Source organism: Clarias gariepinus, chromosome 17 (genome assembly GCF_024256425.1).
Source record: "Clarias gariepinus isolate MV-2021 ecotype Netherlands chromosome 17, CGAR_prim_01v2, whole genome shotgun sequence".
Lineage (NCBI taxonomy): Eukaryota > Metazoa > Chordata > Actinopteri > Siluriformes > Clariidae > Clarias > Clarias gariepinus.
This window is the reverse complement of record NC_071116.1, coordinates 13,112,070-13,123,862: the sequence shown is the minus strand read 5'-3', so window position 1 is coordinate 13,123,862 and position 11,793 is coordinate 13,112,070. Positions and strand designations below refer to the sequence as shown.

Below are 11,793 nucleotides of genomic sequence, written 5' to 3'. Positions count from 1 at the left end.
CACACATTATTCTGAGCAAGACACTTTCTAAAAGTCTTAACATTATTGGCAGTTGTAGTTTGTAAGGTCTTTCACTAAAAACTGAAAAAAAGGAATGAATTACATTTAACTGCATACATACCACAAGTCAGAAAATTGCTTTTTTAAGACAATGATCATCTAAATCAACTTGAGCTATACATAAAGTACTCTAGCAGTGGTTAAATACTGTACATTTCTTTGTATAGCTAAAAAATATTTAGGAAGCCTTAAGAAAATGAGCTTTATCTCTGTGTCTTCAATCTTTTCAGTAAAAGTGAACTCGTCTGTGTCTGCTTTATAAAAGTATGAGAAAATAGGCACTGAAGTTTAATGAAAGAAGAGTCTGTGTGTGGCTACTTTTTTTCTAAAAGGGTATTATTTCACGGTACAACTCGCCAAATAAGATCAGGCTGTAAACACCTTCGTCACCAAGGCAACATGACAAACACTCTGTTTCACCGTCACAACAGCAAAAAGATATTAAAAACGAAAATAAAACAATAAAATAGAAAAACAGAAAAAAAAAAAAGACAGAAACAGTAAGATTATACATTAACCTGTCAAGAACCTAGTGAGAGACAACTATAAAGACAACTATAAAGACCTGGGTAAAATATAGCCACTGTATTTGGAGGACAAGACCTATAGTTCTTGAGTTCACCATATCTTTATATATATATATATATATATATATATATATATATATATATATATATATATATATATATATATATATATATATATATATACACACATATATATATATATATATATATATATATATATATATACATATATATATATAAATAAAAAAATTTAAAAAAAATCACACGACATTCCAAAAAAAAAAAAAAAAAAAAACCCTGTAAAATGGAATATGTAAAATCTATAAGCAAGAAAGATGTGTACAAAAAAAATAAAAAATCTTTCACATATTAAGGTGGAATGTCACACTTTATTATATGAAAAAAAAAAAATACACAACAAAGATAAAAATAGAGCGACATGCAAATTTTAAAGTGCATCAAATCCACAGAACTAAAACATAAAATTGTTTAAGAGTTTAAACAATTCAATTAAGAACACTAATAGAATACAAATAAATAATAACCACTTTTGTGGAAAAGATCGATTTAGAGCCACAATGACCACAACTCCAAAACAAGTCCATATTTGTCTGGGCGACAGTGGTCATTGGGCAATGCGCAAGAGCACACAGTGCTAAATATTTTTAAAAACTGGAAAATAAATAAATTAATAAAAACCACACAAAAAACAAGATAGACTAAAAATCTAAAGGTTCCTGCATTATTCTCCAACAGAAGCAGGCCTTCCTCTCTCCCCAAATCGTTGGAAGAAGGACATCAGTGCAGATGGCTCTTGTCTTTTGGGATCTTGTCTATGGCGTCTTGGGAAGAGAGCCCTAAAACGGAAGCTGGGCATGGATTCAGGGGTTTCACCCACTGATGCAGACCTTAACAGAGCACCCTGAATTGATGTGCCTTTTAATGGAGAATCTCTTACACCCACAAGACTAATCACAGAGGTAGATACGCTATGCTCATATGATCTGCACATGTGTGCCAGAAGAGGGCCCTTTAAGGGTGTATCAGGCAATGCCCAAACTCCATCATCCAATTCTTCATCTTTAGTTGAACCAATGGAATGCCTGCGACGCTGCATGGGTGAGGGTGAGGCGTGAGGACTGAGAACAGTCCAAGGTGATCCAAAGCCATTCTGAAGGGCCAAATCCATCTCTTTTCCTCCTCTGTGATAAGGGGAGGAGACATTTGGAACGTTTAGGTGCGGTGCAGCACCTAAAACAGGGCACCTAATCCGACAAGGCTCCTTCTGGGAATTCTCTTGAGCTTGATCTTTCTTTTCATTCTTCTCATCATCATTCTCAAAACCATTTTGGCTTACAAGTATTCTCTTACTACGGTTTGTTTTGCTGCTCTTTGGAGTTGCTTTGGCTTCTATGGATGGAGATCTTTTTGAGTCAGCTGGTGTAAATGCTACATCCACATGACCGTATATTCTTTCTGTGTTTAAATATTGCTCCTCTTCCTGTTTTTCAGGATAAGAGACAGTAATCTCTGCTTTTTCTGGGCTATCCTGGGTTATCTGACAACTCTTATCCTGCTCCTCAGTATGAGTCATCTCATTCTGTTCTGTCTTGGCAGGAAGTTCAAGGGTTATTTGGAAGCTCTGCTCCTGCTCTTGAAGTAAAACACTTGTATCCACTGTGTTCACATTACAAGAAGTATTCAGAGACATATGAGACCTCTCAGCCAGTAGGTTGTTTTTGTCCAGCATCTGTGTAGAACTTGCTTTGTTGGATGAGGGCTGTCTTCTGCGGGAAGGGCGAGTGCTGAGAAAGCTGGTGAGGACAGACTCCAGGGCCTCATTTTCTGATTTTTGAGAGGATTTTTTAGAGCAGGAGGCGATAGTACGTCGCTGGACTATCCGGCTGAGCGTCTCTCTTTCCCTCTGCTGTCTTCGGCGCCTCTCCACTGCCTCTCGTTCTGCATTTTCCTGTTCATCACACACACAAAAAATTTAATGTTGCGTAATATAATAATCTTATCCCTGACATATTGGACCGACTGGACTCTTCAAAATTATCCCATATGTTGGTTAACATGGCAATTTTGAACCCATACTATATTTAATAACAAAAAGGTTTTGTCTCGCTCTCTCAATTATATCTTTACATTATATACATTTGAAGACCAGAAACCAGCCTCAGAAAAATTTCTGTCTAAAAAGTATGAATGTCATTCCAGAGATATTTCATCACAGCATCATGCAAAGATCAAGACATTTGCCTGGAGCTAAATCTGCGCCATAAATGAAATCAAAATGTGGAGTCTAAATGAAGTTATGAGCAGATATATGCCAGATAATGTTTTAGCATCTAGTGCTTTTTTGGACCAATACAGAGCTTTTTTCCCTTGAGGTTGGCGTGGCTATACACGTCATAGAGTATGTGGAGGACACAGGAATGACTGTAATACACCTACAAGCCAGCAAGATGCTTAACACACACACACACCAGCGCACATTTACATACATTTGTTAACCAGACTCATCTTCACCTTCCTTTCCTCATTCTATAAATTAATTTTAACTATTATAAAATTGTTGCTTCCTGCATCTGCAGCAGGTGGGACAGGAACAGGTGAATTGTTGGTGGCTTCCTTCTAACATATATTTATTTAGTTATAAGTTTAACATGAACTTTGTACTGACAGATGCCAGGAGGGTAATGGGAAGATGGGAGGAGTACTTTAAAGAGTTGATAAATGAGGAAAACGAAAGAGAACAAAGAGTAGAGGAGGTGACTGTTGTCGAGCAGGAAGTAGCAAATATTAGTAAAAGTGAGGCAAGAAGGGCGTTGAAAAGGATAAAGAGTGGAAAGGCTGTTGGTCCTGATGACATACCTGTGGAGGTATGGAAGTGCTTAGGAAAAGTGGCAGTAGAGTTTCTAACTAGTTTGTTTAAGAAGATTTTGGAGAGTGAGAGGATTCCAGAAGAATGGAGGAGACGTGTATTGGTGCCGATTTTTAAAAACAAGGGAGATGTGCAGAGCTGTGGCTATTACAGAGGTATAAAGCTAATGAGAAGTTAGCTTTATACCTCTGAGAAGTATGTTAGAGTGGTGCATAACATGTACGAGCTGTAAGACAGTGGTGAGATGTACTGTAGGTGTGACAGAAGAGTTCAAGGTGGAGGTGGGTCTGCATCAAGAATCGTCTCTAAGCCCCTTTTTGTTTGCTCTGGTGATGGACAGGATGACAGATTAGGTTAGACAGAAGCCTCCATGAACTATGATGTTTGCAGATGACATTGTGCTTTGTAGCGAGAGCAGGGAACAGGTGAAAGAAAATTTGGAGAGGTGGAGGTACGCTCTGGAAAGAGGAATAAAGGTTAGCCGCAGTAAGACGGAAAACATGTGTGTGAATGAGAGGAACCCAAGAGGAACAGTGAGGATACAGGGAGCAGAGGTAAAGAAGGTGCAGAAGGTGCAGTTGACCCTTAGTACTTAGGGTCAACTGTCCAGAGCTACGGAGCGTGTGGAAAGGAGGTGAAGAGACGGGTACAGGCAGGTTGGAATGGGTGGAGAAAAGTGTCAGGTGTGTTGTGTGATAAAAGAGTATCAGCAAGAAAGAAAGGAAAAGTGTACAGGACAGTGGTAAGACCAACGATGCTCTACAGCTTAGAGACAGTGGCACTGAAGAAAAGACAGGAGGCAGAGTTGGAGGTAGCAGAGCTGGAGATGTTGAGGTTCTCCTTGACAAGGATGGATAGGATCAAGAATGAGTTCATCAGAGGGACAACCCATGTTAGATGTTTTGGAGATAAAATCAGAGAGGCCAGATTGAGGTGGTTTGGACATGTTCAGAGAGAGATTGTGAATATATTGGTAGAAGGATGCTGAGGTTTGAACTGCCAGGCAGGAGGTCTAGAGGAAGACCAAAGAGGAGATTTGTGGATGTATTGAGAAAGGACATGAAGTTAGTTGGTGTGAGAGAAGAGGATGCAGAGTCAGTGCTTGATAAATATTAAGTGGAGCTGAACATGCAAACAATGTAAACAAACTCTTTTTACATACGCCACTATGCAAAACTAATGTCCAATTGTGAAATGTAATTATGCTAAAAGAGTTTAAAATAATGAATAGTGTCTTGTGGTGGACAAATTACAAATTAATTTTTAAACCAACTAAGCAAGCGAAAGATTGATGGTGCTGACCAGTCCCATGACTCGGATACCCAACTTCAGTGTATATTTATGTGTGGTATATATGTATATATAAACAGTGGTGGCCAACAGCATTAAGACAACATATTTCTTGTATTATACAACAGTATCTGCCGAAGCAATCATCCTGGGCGAGTTGACGTTCTACAAATGATAATGAATGGTAACAGCACTGAGATGTTTAACTATAGCATCACTCTGCGTCTAGGAGATTTTAAAAGCACTTTATGCTTGTCTACTAACAAGCTTCATAGAGATGCTGATTTCTTTTTTCAGCAAAACTTGCCCTGCCCACAGAGCCAATACAAACACTAACTCGTTTGCTGACAATAGAATTACTGCACTTGATTGGCATCCAGTTAGTGCTGGCTGCTGCCCTGAAACCCATAGAGAAATCTATGGTGATATTGTCAAGAGCAGGATGAGAAACAATTGACCCAATAATACTGAAGGCTCCCATCAAAACAACTTTGTCTTTAAGAAGGCCTCAGCACTGCAAGTCACCATGTCTCAATAATGCACTAGTTTATGTTAAAAAAGCCCTGACAAAGAAACATAAAGAAACATACATCTCAAAAATTGGACATTTCTGCATTGTAAATACTTAGTTGATTTGATCTTAGAAAATGTATAAACAAATAAAAAAATTTAATAAATTGATTGATCAACCACTTGTTCAATCCTTTTCACTAACTATAATAATTTGCTTTGTTGTGTAAAGAAAAGTGATTTTGGCCATATCGTTTAGATCATCAAATAGAGTTGTACAGTAAAAGACTTACCAGAACAGCCCTCTCAAACTTCTCACAAAACGAGTGGAAGATTGAGCAGCATTCCTCCAGTTTAAAGGTAGCAGGGTCTTCGCAGAAATACTCAGCTACTGAGTTACTGACTGAATCCAGTTTCCTTAGAGTGTCCTCCATATCGGCAAGCTGATGTGTGGCCATCTACAGAAAGGATAAAGCCAATCACTACACTGGTCTCCAGTTTTATATTAGACTACTAAAGTGACCACAGTGCGGACTCACTTGAAGAAACTCCTCCATTTGATGGTGCAGATCAGGCTGTTTGCTGACATAGGTCTTTGCTTCTTTAATTTTTGCCATTTCTCTCTTAAAGTCTGTTTCTACTTCCTGTTTTTGAATTCTGGAAAAAAATAACATAAAAAACCTGCAGAGCATACTGAACTTTGCATGTTATTTTAAGTGTTTAAATTACTACTTCCATTAATGTTACCTTGATGCTTCCCCAATGTGTTGAAGATGCTCTGTAAACCTTAACAAGGATGTGTCAATCTGCTGAGCTTGCTGAGGTGAAGAGATGATTTAGGGTAAGAGGGGAGCATACAAACCTACTAACGTGCATTTAAATTTTAAAACTATGTTGTTGTTTTTTTTGCTTGTATTTATTACCATAGCCACATAGTGCATAAGGTTCATGCCAGGTTTGTTAGCTTTGGTGTCCACAAGCCTCAGGAGAGATGCCATTCTGAAACCTAGTGCATTACCAGCATAGCCATCCTAAAGAAACCCAGAAAAAAAAGAAGAAAAAAAAACTGTCACATTACAGTAAAATTAATCTTACGAAGGTCCCTTAATAAATAGATATTTATACTGTGTGTATATAAATTTATAACATAAACCTCACAGAATTCATGTAGTTTCCAGCTTTAAGAACCAGTCTGATTATAGAATGTAGATCACCACATGCCAGCAGCTCTGTGAGAGAAGAAAGTCAGAAATCAAGAAGCTGACCAGAAAGATATTGAATAAAGCATGTAACATCATAATCAGTGATAAACATGTTTAGTAATTTAAAACTAAAGTCATTAAAATTACAGATTTCTTTTTTTGGCTAAATAATACAAACTTTACAGCAAGCTAAAAGCTGTTTTGCTCTAAAATACTAAAAGGATGTGACTAAAAATAAACATTAAGATTCAAGAATAAATAAATAAATAAATAAATAAATAAATAAAAGCACAATACCATTAGCTGCTGCAGTCATGATGGAAATGGAGGTTTTCATCTCCTCGATAAAGGGCATGAACTCCTCCCTCAGGAGCAGGCTTTTCAGTCTTTTTTCATATCTGCAAACACGAAATCCATCAACAACACAAACTGACCCACAGCTCTGTACAAATCCTATAAAGGACATTAAAACCCTAACAGGTGCAGAAAGGAAAATGAAACAGCAAAGTATAGTCATAAAAAATTATAAATCACCAAAGACACATGCTTAAATGTAACAAAATCAGGTAATGATTCTAAAACATACCCAGGAACTTTAACCAGCATCAGAAAGAAACGATCTGTTTCTGCAAGCTGAGATTCATCACCATGGAATGATAACAGCTTCTTCACCTGCAAAATTCAGTTAATTTCTTTTTATTGTTCTGAGATTCTGAGCAAAAAATAAATAGAAAAAAATATATATTTTTAAATGTTGTTCCACTTTTGAAGGCACTTATTATATTCAAAATTTAATCAACATGTAAATGGAATAAAGCCAGTAACATTGTTTTTCTTTAAAGGTCTAAAAGTCAACCTTGATTTTGTCCAGCCTTAATTATACCCAAGCAACCTTAAGTGACCATTACATAAGGGCAATAACAGTCAAATTGTGCTACACTTTTTTACAAGTGGTACAGTGTACCTCCACATCATCAGGCAGCAGCTTGCTCAACTCTCTCAGTCTCCCAGGGGCAAATCGCAAATTTCCCTCCCTGATATCCTCAACAATATCCTGAATAGGTCTGTAGAGGGAGCCAAAGCACAAACATTGTTAGGAATGGAAATAGTCTTCTGTAATACTGTACTGTAAGACACCGAGTGCTCAAGTTTTACATTCCACAACCACATATCCACCTGCACACAACATGACAACATGACATTTTCTTTATCACATCAGGTGAAAAAAAAAACAAAAAAAACAGGTGCTTTTAGTAGCCTAAAACACAATTAAATACAGAAAAAAAATGAGAAAGGTTGTAAATGTCAGATGGTCCCATTTTTATTAGTTGATTAATCCCATTTGTTAAGATAACTTAATTTTACTTAGTTGCCTTGAACATTAATTCATTAATTCAATTACACATCAGATTATAAATACTTTAACGAAAAATGTGGATGCATACACAACAAAGTTTAGAGAAGCAACTGAAGTTTAAACTTTTTGAAGTCCAAAAAAGTTTTTTCGCTGGACATATCAGAATTACAAACTGGGGCAGTGTTTACAGCAGTCAGAATAGGTTTACTATTTTCATTAATAAACGTAATCTTACCAAATTATTTGCACTTTCTTAAAAATTCCCACAAATATTTAAAAAAAGGCAAATTTACAATTATTTGTATAAAAAAAGTCTACATAAATCAAATGAATAATTTTTAATTAAAAGATTTACCCTTCAAAAGTAAAGTTTGAGGGCTGATGCATGATTGTGCTCATGCAGCAAAATATTAGAAATCAAGTGGTCTATTTTTGTCCAAAACCTCACCTTTTGAACTGCTTAAGGAGAATCCCAATATTCATACTTTTCTTAGAGTTAAGGATGGAGACCTGTCAAAGACAAAGCAAACACATGTAAATAAATAATGAAAGAAAAACAAACTGTACATTTCATCAACAATTTCCATTTAAAACACCATAATGACATACAGAAAGTTGACATTTTTAACAAGCTACAACAATGAAGTAGGAACATTGCAAAAAAAAAAAAAAAAAATTGTATTACTCATCACGTATCTATGCATTTCCCCTTTTACACCTACTAATTATTCTAAACCACTTCTGCCTTACACTTACAACTGTTCTCTATACAGTACATCTACAGACAAACCCCCTGATAACCACTTGTTTGACATTTGCTTATCTGTGTCTGCTGTATGAAATATAGCTTGTTATACACACCCTTTTCCTGAATCACTTATAAATAATTTCACCTGAAGGAAGTATCCCTTTCTTTTCCACAACAGAACCATGAGCTCCAATGATTTTTTTTAATAACTTTGCCCAGAATTGTTCTATTCTCCTTTCGCCAGAGCAACATTTTATGTTTACTATCATAATTGAAACATCAGTTAACATAAGTTAAATATTTTTCAAAGCTAACGCTATAACCACAGATACCAGAACTAGCATCTGATTTAAATAATGAATTAATTATAGCTATGAGTGTAATTATATATATTTTTTTCAGGCTTCTGTACTTTCAGTCTATTTTATAGGTTTAAAGTAAATCCTATTCATCACTGCAGCACATCCCTGAGCTTATAAATTAAACAGTGGACAAGTGGTCAAGTAGTAGGCCAAGAGACTACAATTATGGTAGATCCTTCAAGGAATACTATAAACTTTCACAACATGGATAATAAAGTACCACAAGATAATTTCATTAACTAAATGAAGAAATGTTAAGAAAAAAATTTTTTTTAGGGATCTACGTGTCTAGGCACATCGGCAAACATACTTCCAACTCCTGGAGTGATATTATTTCTTTGTTAATTTCTTATAGCACCATGATGCCAGCTTAATGTCCAATTGTACCTTGGCAGTTCAATTTTGCTCAAGGGCCCAAGAGCGGAAGACCATGATGGCAGCTGGGGTTCGGACCAGAGATCCTCCGATCATAAGTCCAACACCTTACCACAACTAATTCAAATGCATTGCCCGTTAAAACAAGGACGTATGCTTCACTTTCAGCTGCCCTCTGGGATACATTGTTACAAATATATACACCTGAAATTTTCCACCTGCCTGAGAGGGTGGGATAACACACAGACTACTCACAATCTCTGATTCAGGACTGGTAGACTGCAGGCCCCACACACTCTTCTTGACAGTGCCATGCCTGAGTGACCTCTGCTGATGCTCACTATGGCTGAACAGTTCCTCAATGCGTTTGGTGTCCAGTGGAATGTCCTCTAGGTTCTTTTGTGATGTCCAGACATTGCGTTTTCCAACCACACTATGCTTTGGAATGGTGTCCCAGTTAAAGTTGCGCATCTTGGAGCGCCGGTGAACACTGCGAGAGAACGATTCGTTTCCTGTGATGGGTGGAGGTGGAGGTGGAGGCAGAGGAGGAGGGGGCGGCGGTGGAGGTGGTGGAGGAGGCGGGGGAAGAAAAGATGGTCCAATCGCCATGGTAATACTGGACATTTGAAATAGTAAGCCAGATACCTAAAGTAGGCTGACTTCAGCTCCAGGATCCAGGGTAGCTGTTTCAACAAAACAGGACACACAATTTGAGGAACTGTCAACAAAGTTTAAGAAATGCAAGCACTAGAACAAAATATCATGCCTTCAAGACTGTGGTGGAACACACAAGCCAGCACAGAGACTGCTGAAAGAACTCAACAACAAAATGCACATCAGACAAACAGAATACACAATAACACACATATGCAACTGTACATGCAAATGTATAATGCATAATTCAGTCATAATACAAGAAGAAGAAAAAAACAGACAGTGAGAGCCAACAACCAAAAAGCCATATACACACACAAATACAGTAACCTGAGTGTCCGACGTTTTTAAGCATTTTTTTTTAACTATGTACAACGGCTTAGAGTATAAGCTTAGGTAAAATATATAAACATGAAACAATTTCTCAATGTTAAAACAAACAGCCAAACAAAAATATGTAAGTTAAAGACCAGAAAACTACAAGGTGAATTAAATTACTACAATACCACTACACTGAAAGTAAAAAAAAAAAAAAAAAAGAATTGAACCTGGTTGAGTTTAATATTAATGTTGTTTGTCTGATTGAAAGGCTAAAGTGTGTTAGCATCCACCAAACAGAACAGGACAGCAGGCCAAACACACAAGAAAAGTCTCAAAATAAGACGCAGTTCATTAAAGGAAATCTTATATACCAGAAGTAGAGCAATCCAACGTAACTTGAGAGCCGACAATAAACGTTTTAATAAATAACAGGCATTATAGTGAAGAGACAAACCGGTACAACGCCAGCGCTCAAATAAGTAAAAAAAAAAAAAAAACCTTTAACAATGCACCAAGCCACGCCCCCTTTCAGCCGGCAGTCACTCACCTGTTCCGAAAGCTCCGCCCACTATCTGAGGCAAAACCGCATTAAGATCTCTATATAACATACATCTCTTTCACAGGTAAAGTTAATTCTTTTAAGCTGGTGTGTGAATATTTTAAAACTACTGCACACACTGAATTGGGACAGACGTCTATCGTTCTAATAGACATTCCAGTAGGGAACTGCGCATTAATTTAAATAATGCATAATTTGCAATGTTGTTCTGCAGCACTGTGGCCTTGCACCTTCAGGGTCAAGGGTTCGATTCCCACCTCGGGTCTGTGTGTGTGTGTGGAGTTTGCGTGTTTTCCCTGATGCCTGGCAGGTTTTCTCCGGATACTCTAGTTCTCTCACACAGTCCAAAGACATGCAGATTAGGCTAACTGGTGTTCCCAAATTGGCTGAAGTGTGTAAACTGTATGTGTGTGTGCCAGGGTGTACCCTGCCTCGTGCCCTAAGTCTCCTGGGATAGGCTCCATGCCCACCATGACTCTGTATACGGGATAATGCGGTAAAGACAAGGAAGGAAGGAATGAATAATGCAGAATTTTCTAATGCACTGTATTTTGCATTATATGGCTACTACCGTGCCCACACAAGCCCATTGTTTTAATAGACGATTTGCATCTTCATTGTATATAATATACTTTTTCACTAATATCTCTATCATTTATTTTTGTTAGCCACTTTTTTAACTTTGTCAGGATTGTAGGATGTCCAGAGCCTATGCAGGGAAGAAAGAAAGCCCTCAGAGAGAGAGGCTGCACAGAAGCTTTACCATCTCAGAATGTAACTTTACACACTGTGCCACTACATGGCCCATGGTAATTATAACTGTACACTGATATTTTTTCACAGTCTTAAAAGTTTCTCTCTTCAAAATAAAATTTAGCCCCAGTGTGTTTTTCCTGCGTATGAAATAATATAGTAAACTGTAGGGTACTTGTGTGGTTCAG

The 11,793-nt window shown here is 37.3% G+C and overlaps 1 protein-coding gene across 1 annotated transcript; it reads right to left on the bottom strand.

Annotated features, from left to right (window-relative positions):
- Nucleotides 1-956: 956 nt before the first annotated feature.
- fhdc3 (FH2 domain containing 3) lies at nucleotides 957-10,681 on the bottom strand. The gene is made up of 12 exons (XM_053476350.1): nucleotides 10,665-10,681; nucleotides 9,574-10,001; nucleotides 8,282-8,343; nucleotides 7,441-7,540; nucleotides 7,063-7,148; nucleotides 6,774-6,874; nucleotides 6,433-6,503; nucleotides 6,198-6,305; nucleotides 6,022-6,092; nucleotides 5,814-5,931; nucleotides 5,568-5,732; nucleotides 957-2,556 (listed from the first exon to the last, which is right to left on the bottom strand). The coding sequence occupies exons 2-12, from the start codon at nucleotides 9,940-9,942 to the stop codon at nucleotides 1,330-1,332; spliced, it is 2,478 nt and encodes an 825-aa protein (XP_053332325.1). The 5' UTR covers nucleotides 9,943-10,001; nucleotides 10,665-10,681; the 3' UTR covers nucleotides 957-1,329.
- Between the last annotated feature and the right edge of the window lie 1,112 nt (nucleotides 10,682-11,793).

What these genes read in the sequence shown, in the direction of transcription:
- fhdc3 (XM_053476350.1), bottom strand. Translation starts at nt 9,942, where the DNA reads ATGTCCAGTATTACCATGGCGATTGGACCATCTTTTCTTCCCCCGCCT. An exon ending in TGCTGCCTGATGATGTGGAG is followed by an intron (nt 7,149 to 7,440) that starts GTACACTGTACC and finishes TGAATTTTGCAG; the next exon opens with GTGAAGAAGCTGTTATCATT. An exon ending in CACATTGGGGAAGCATCAAG is followed by an intron (nt 5,932 to 6,021) that starts GTAACATTAATG and finishes ATTTTTTTCCAG; the next exon opens with AATTCAAAAACAGGAAGTAG.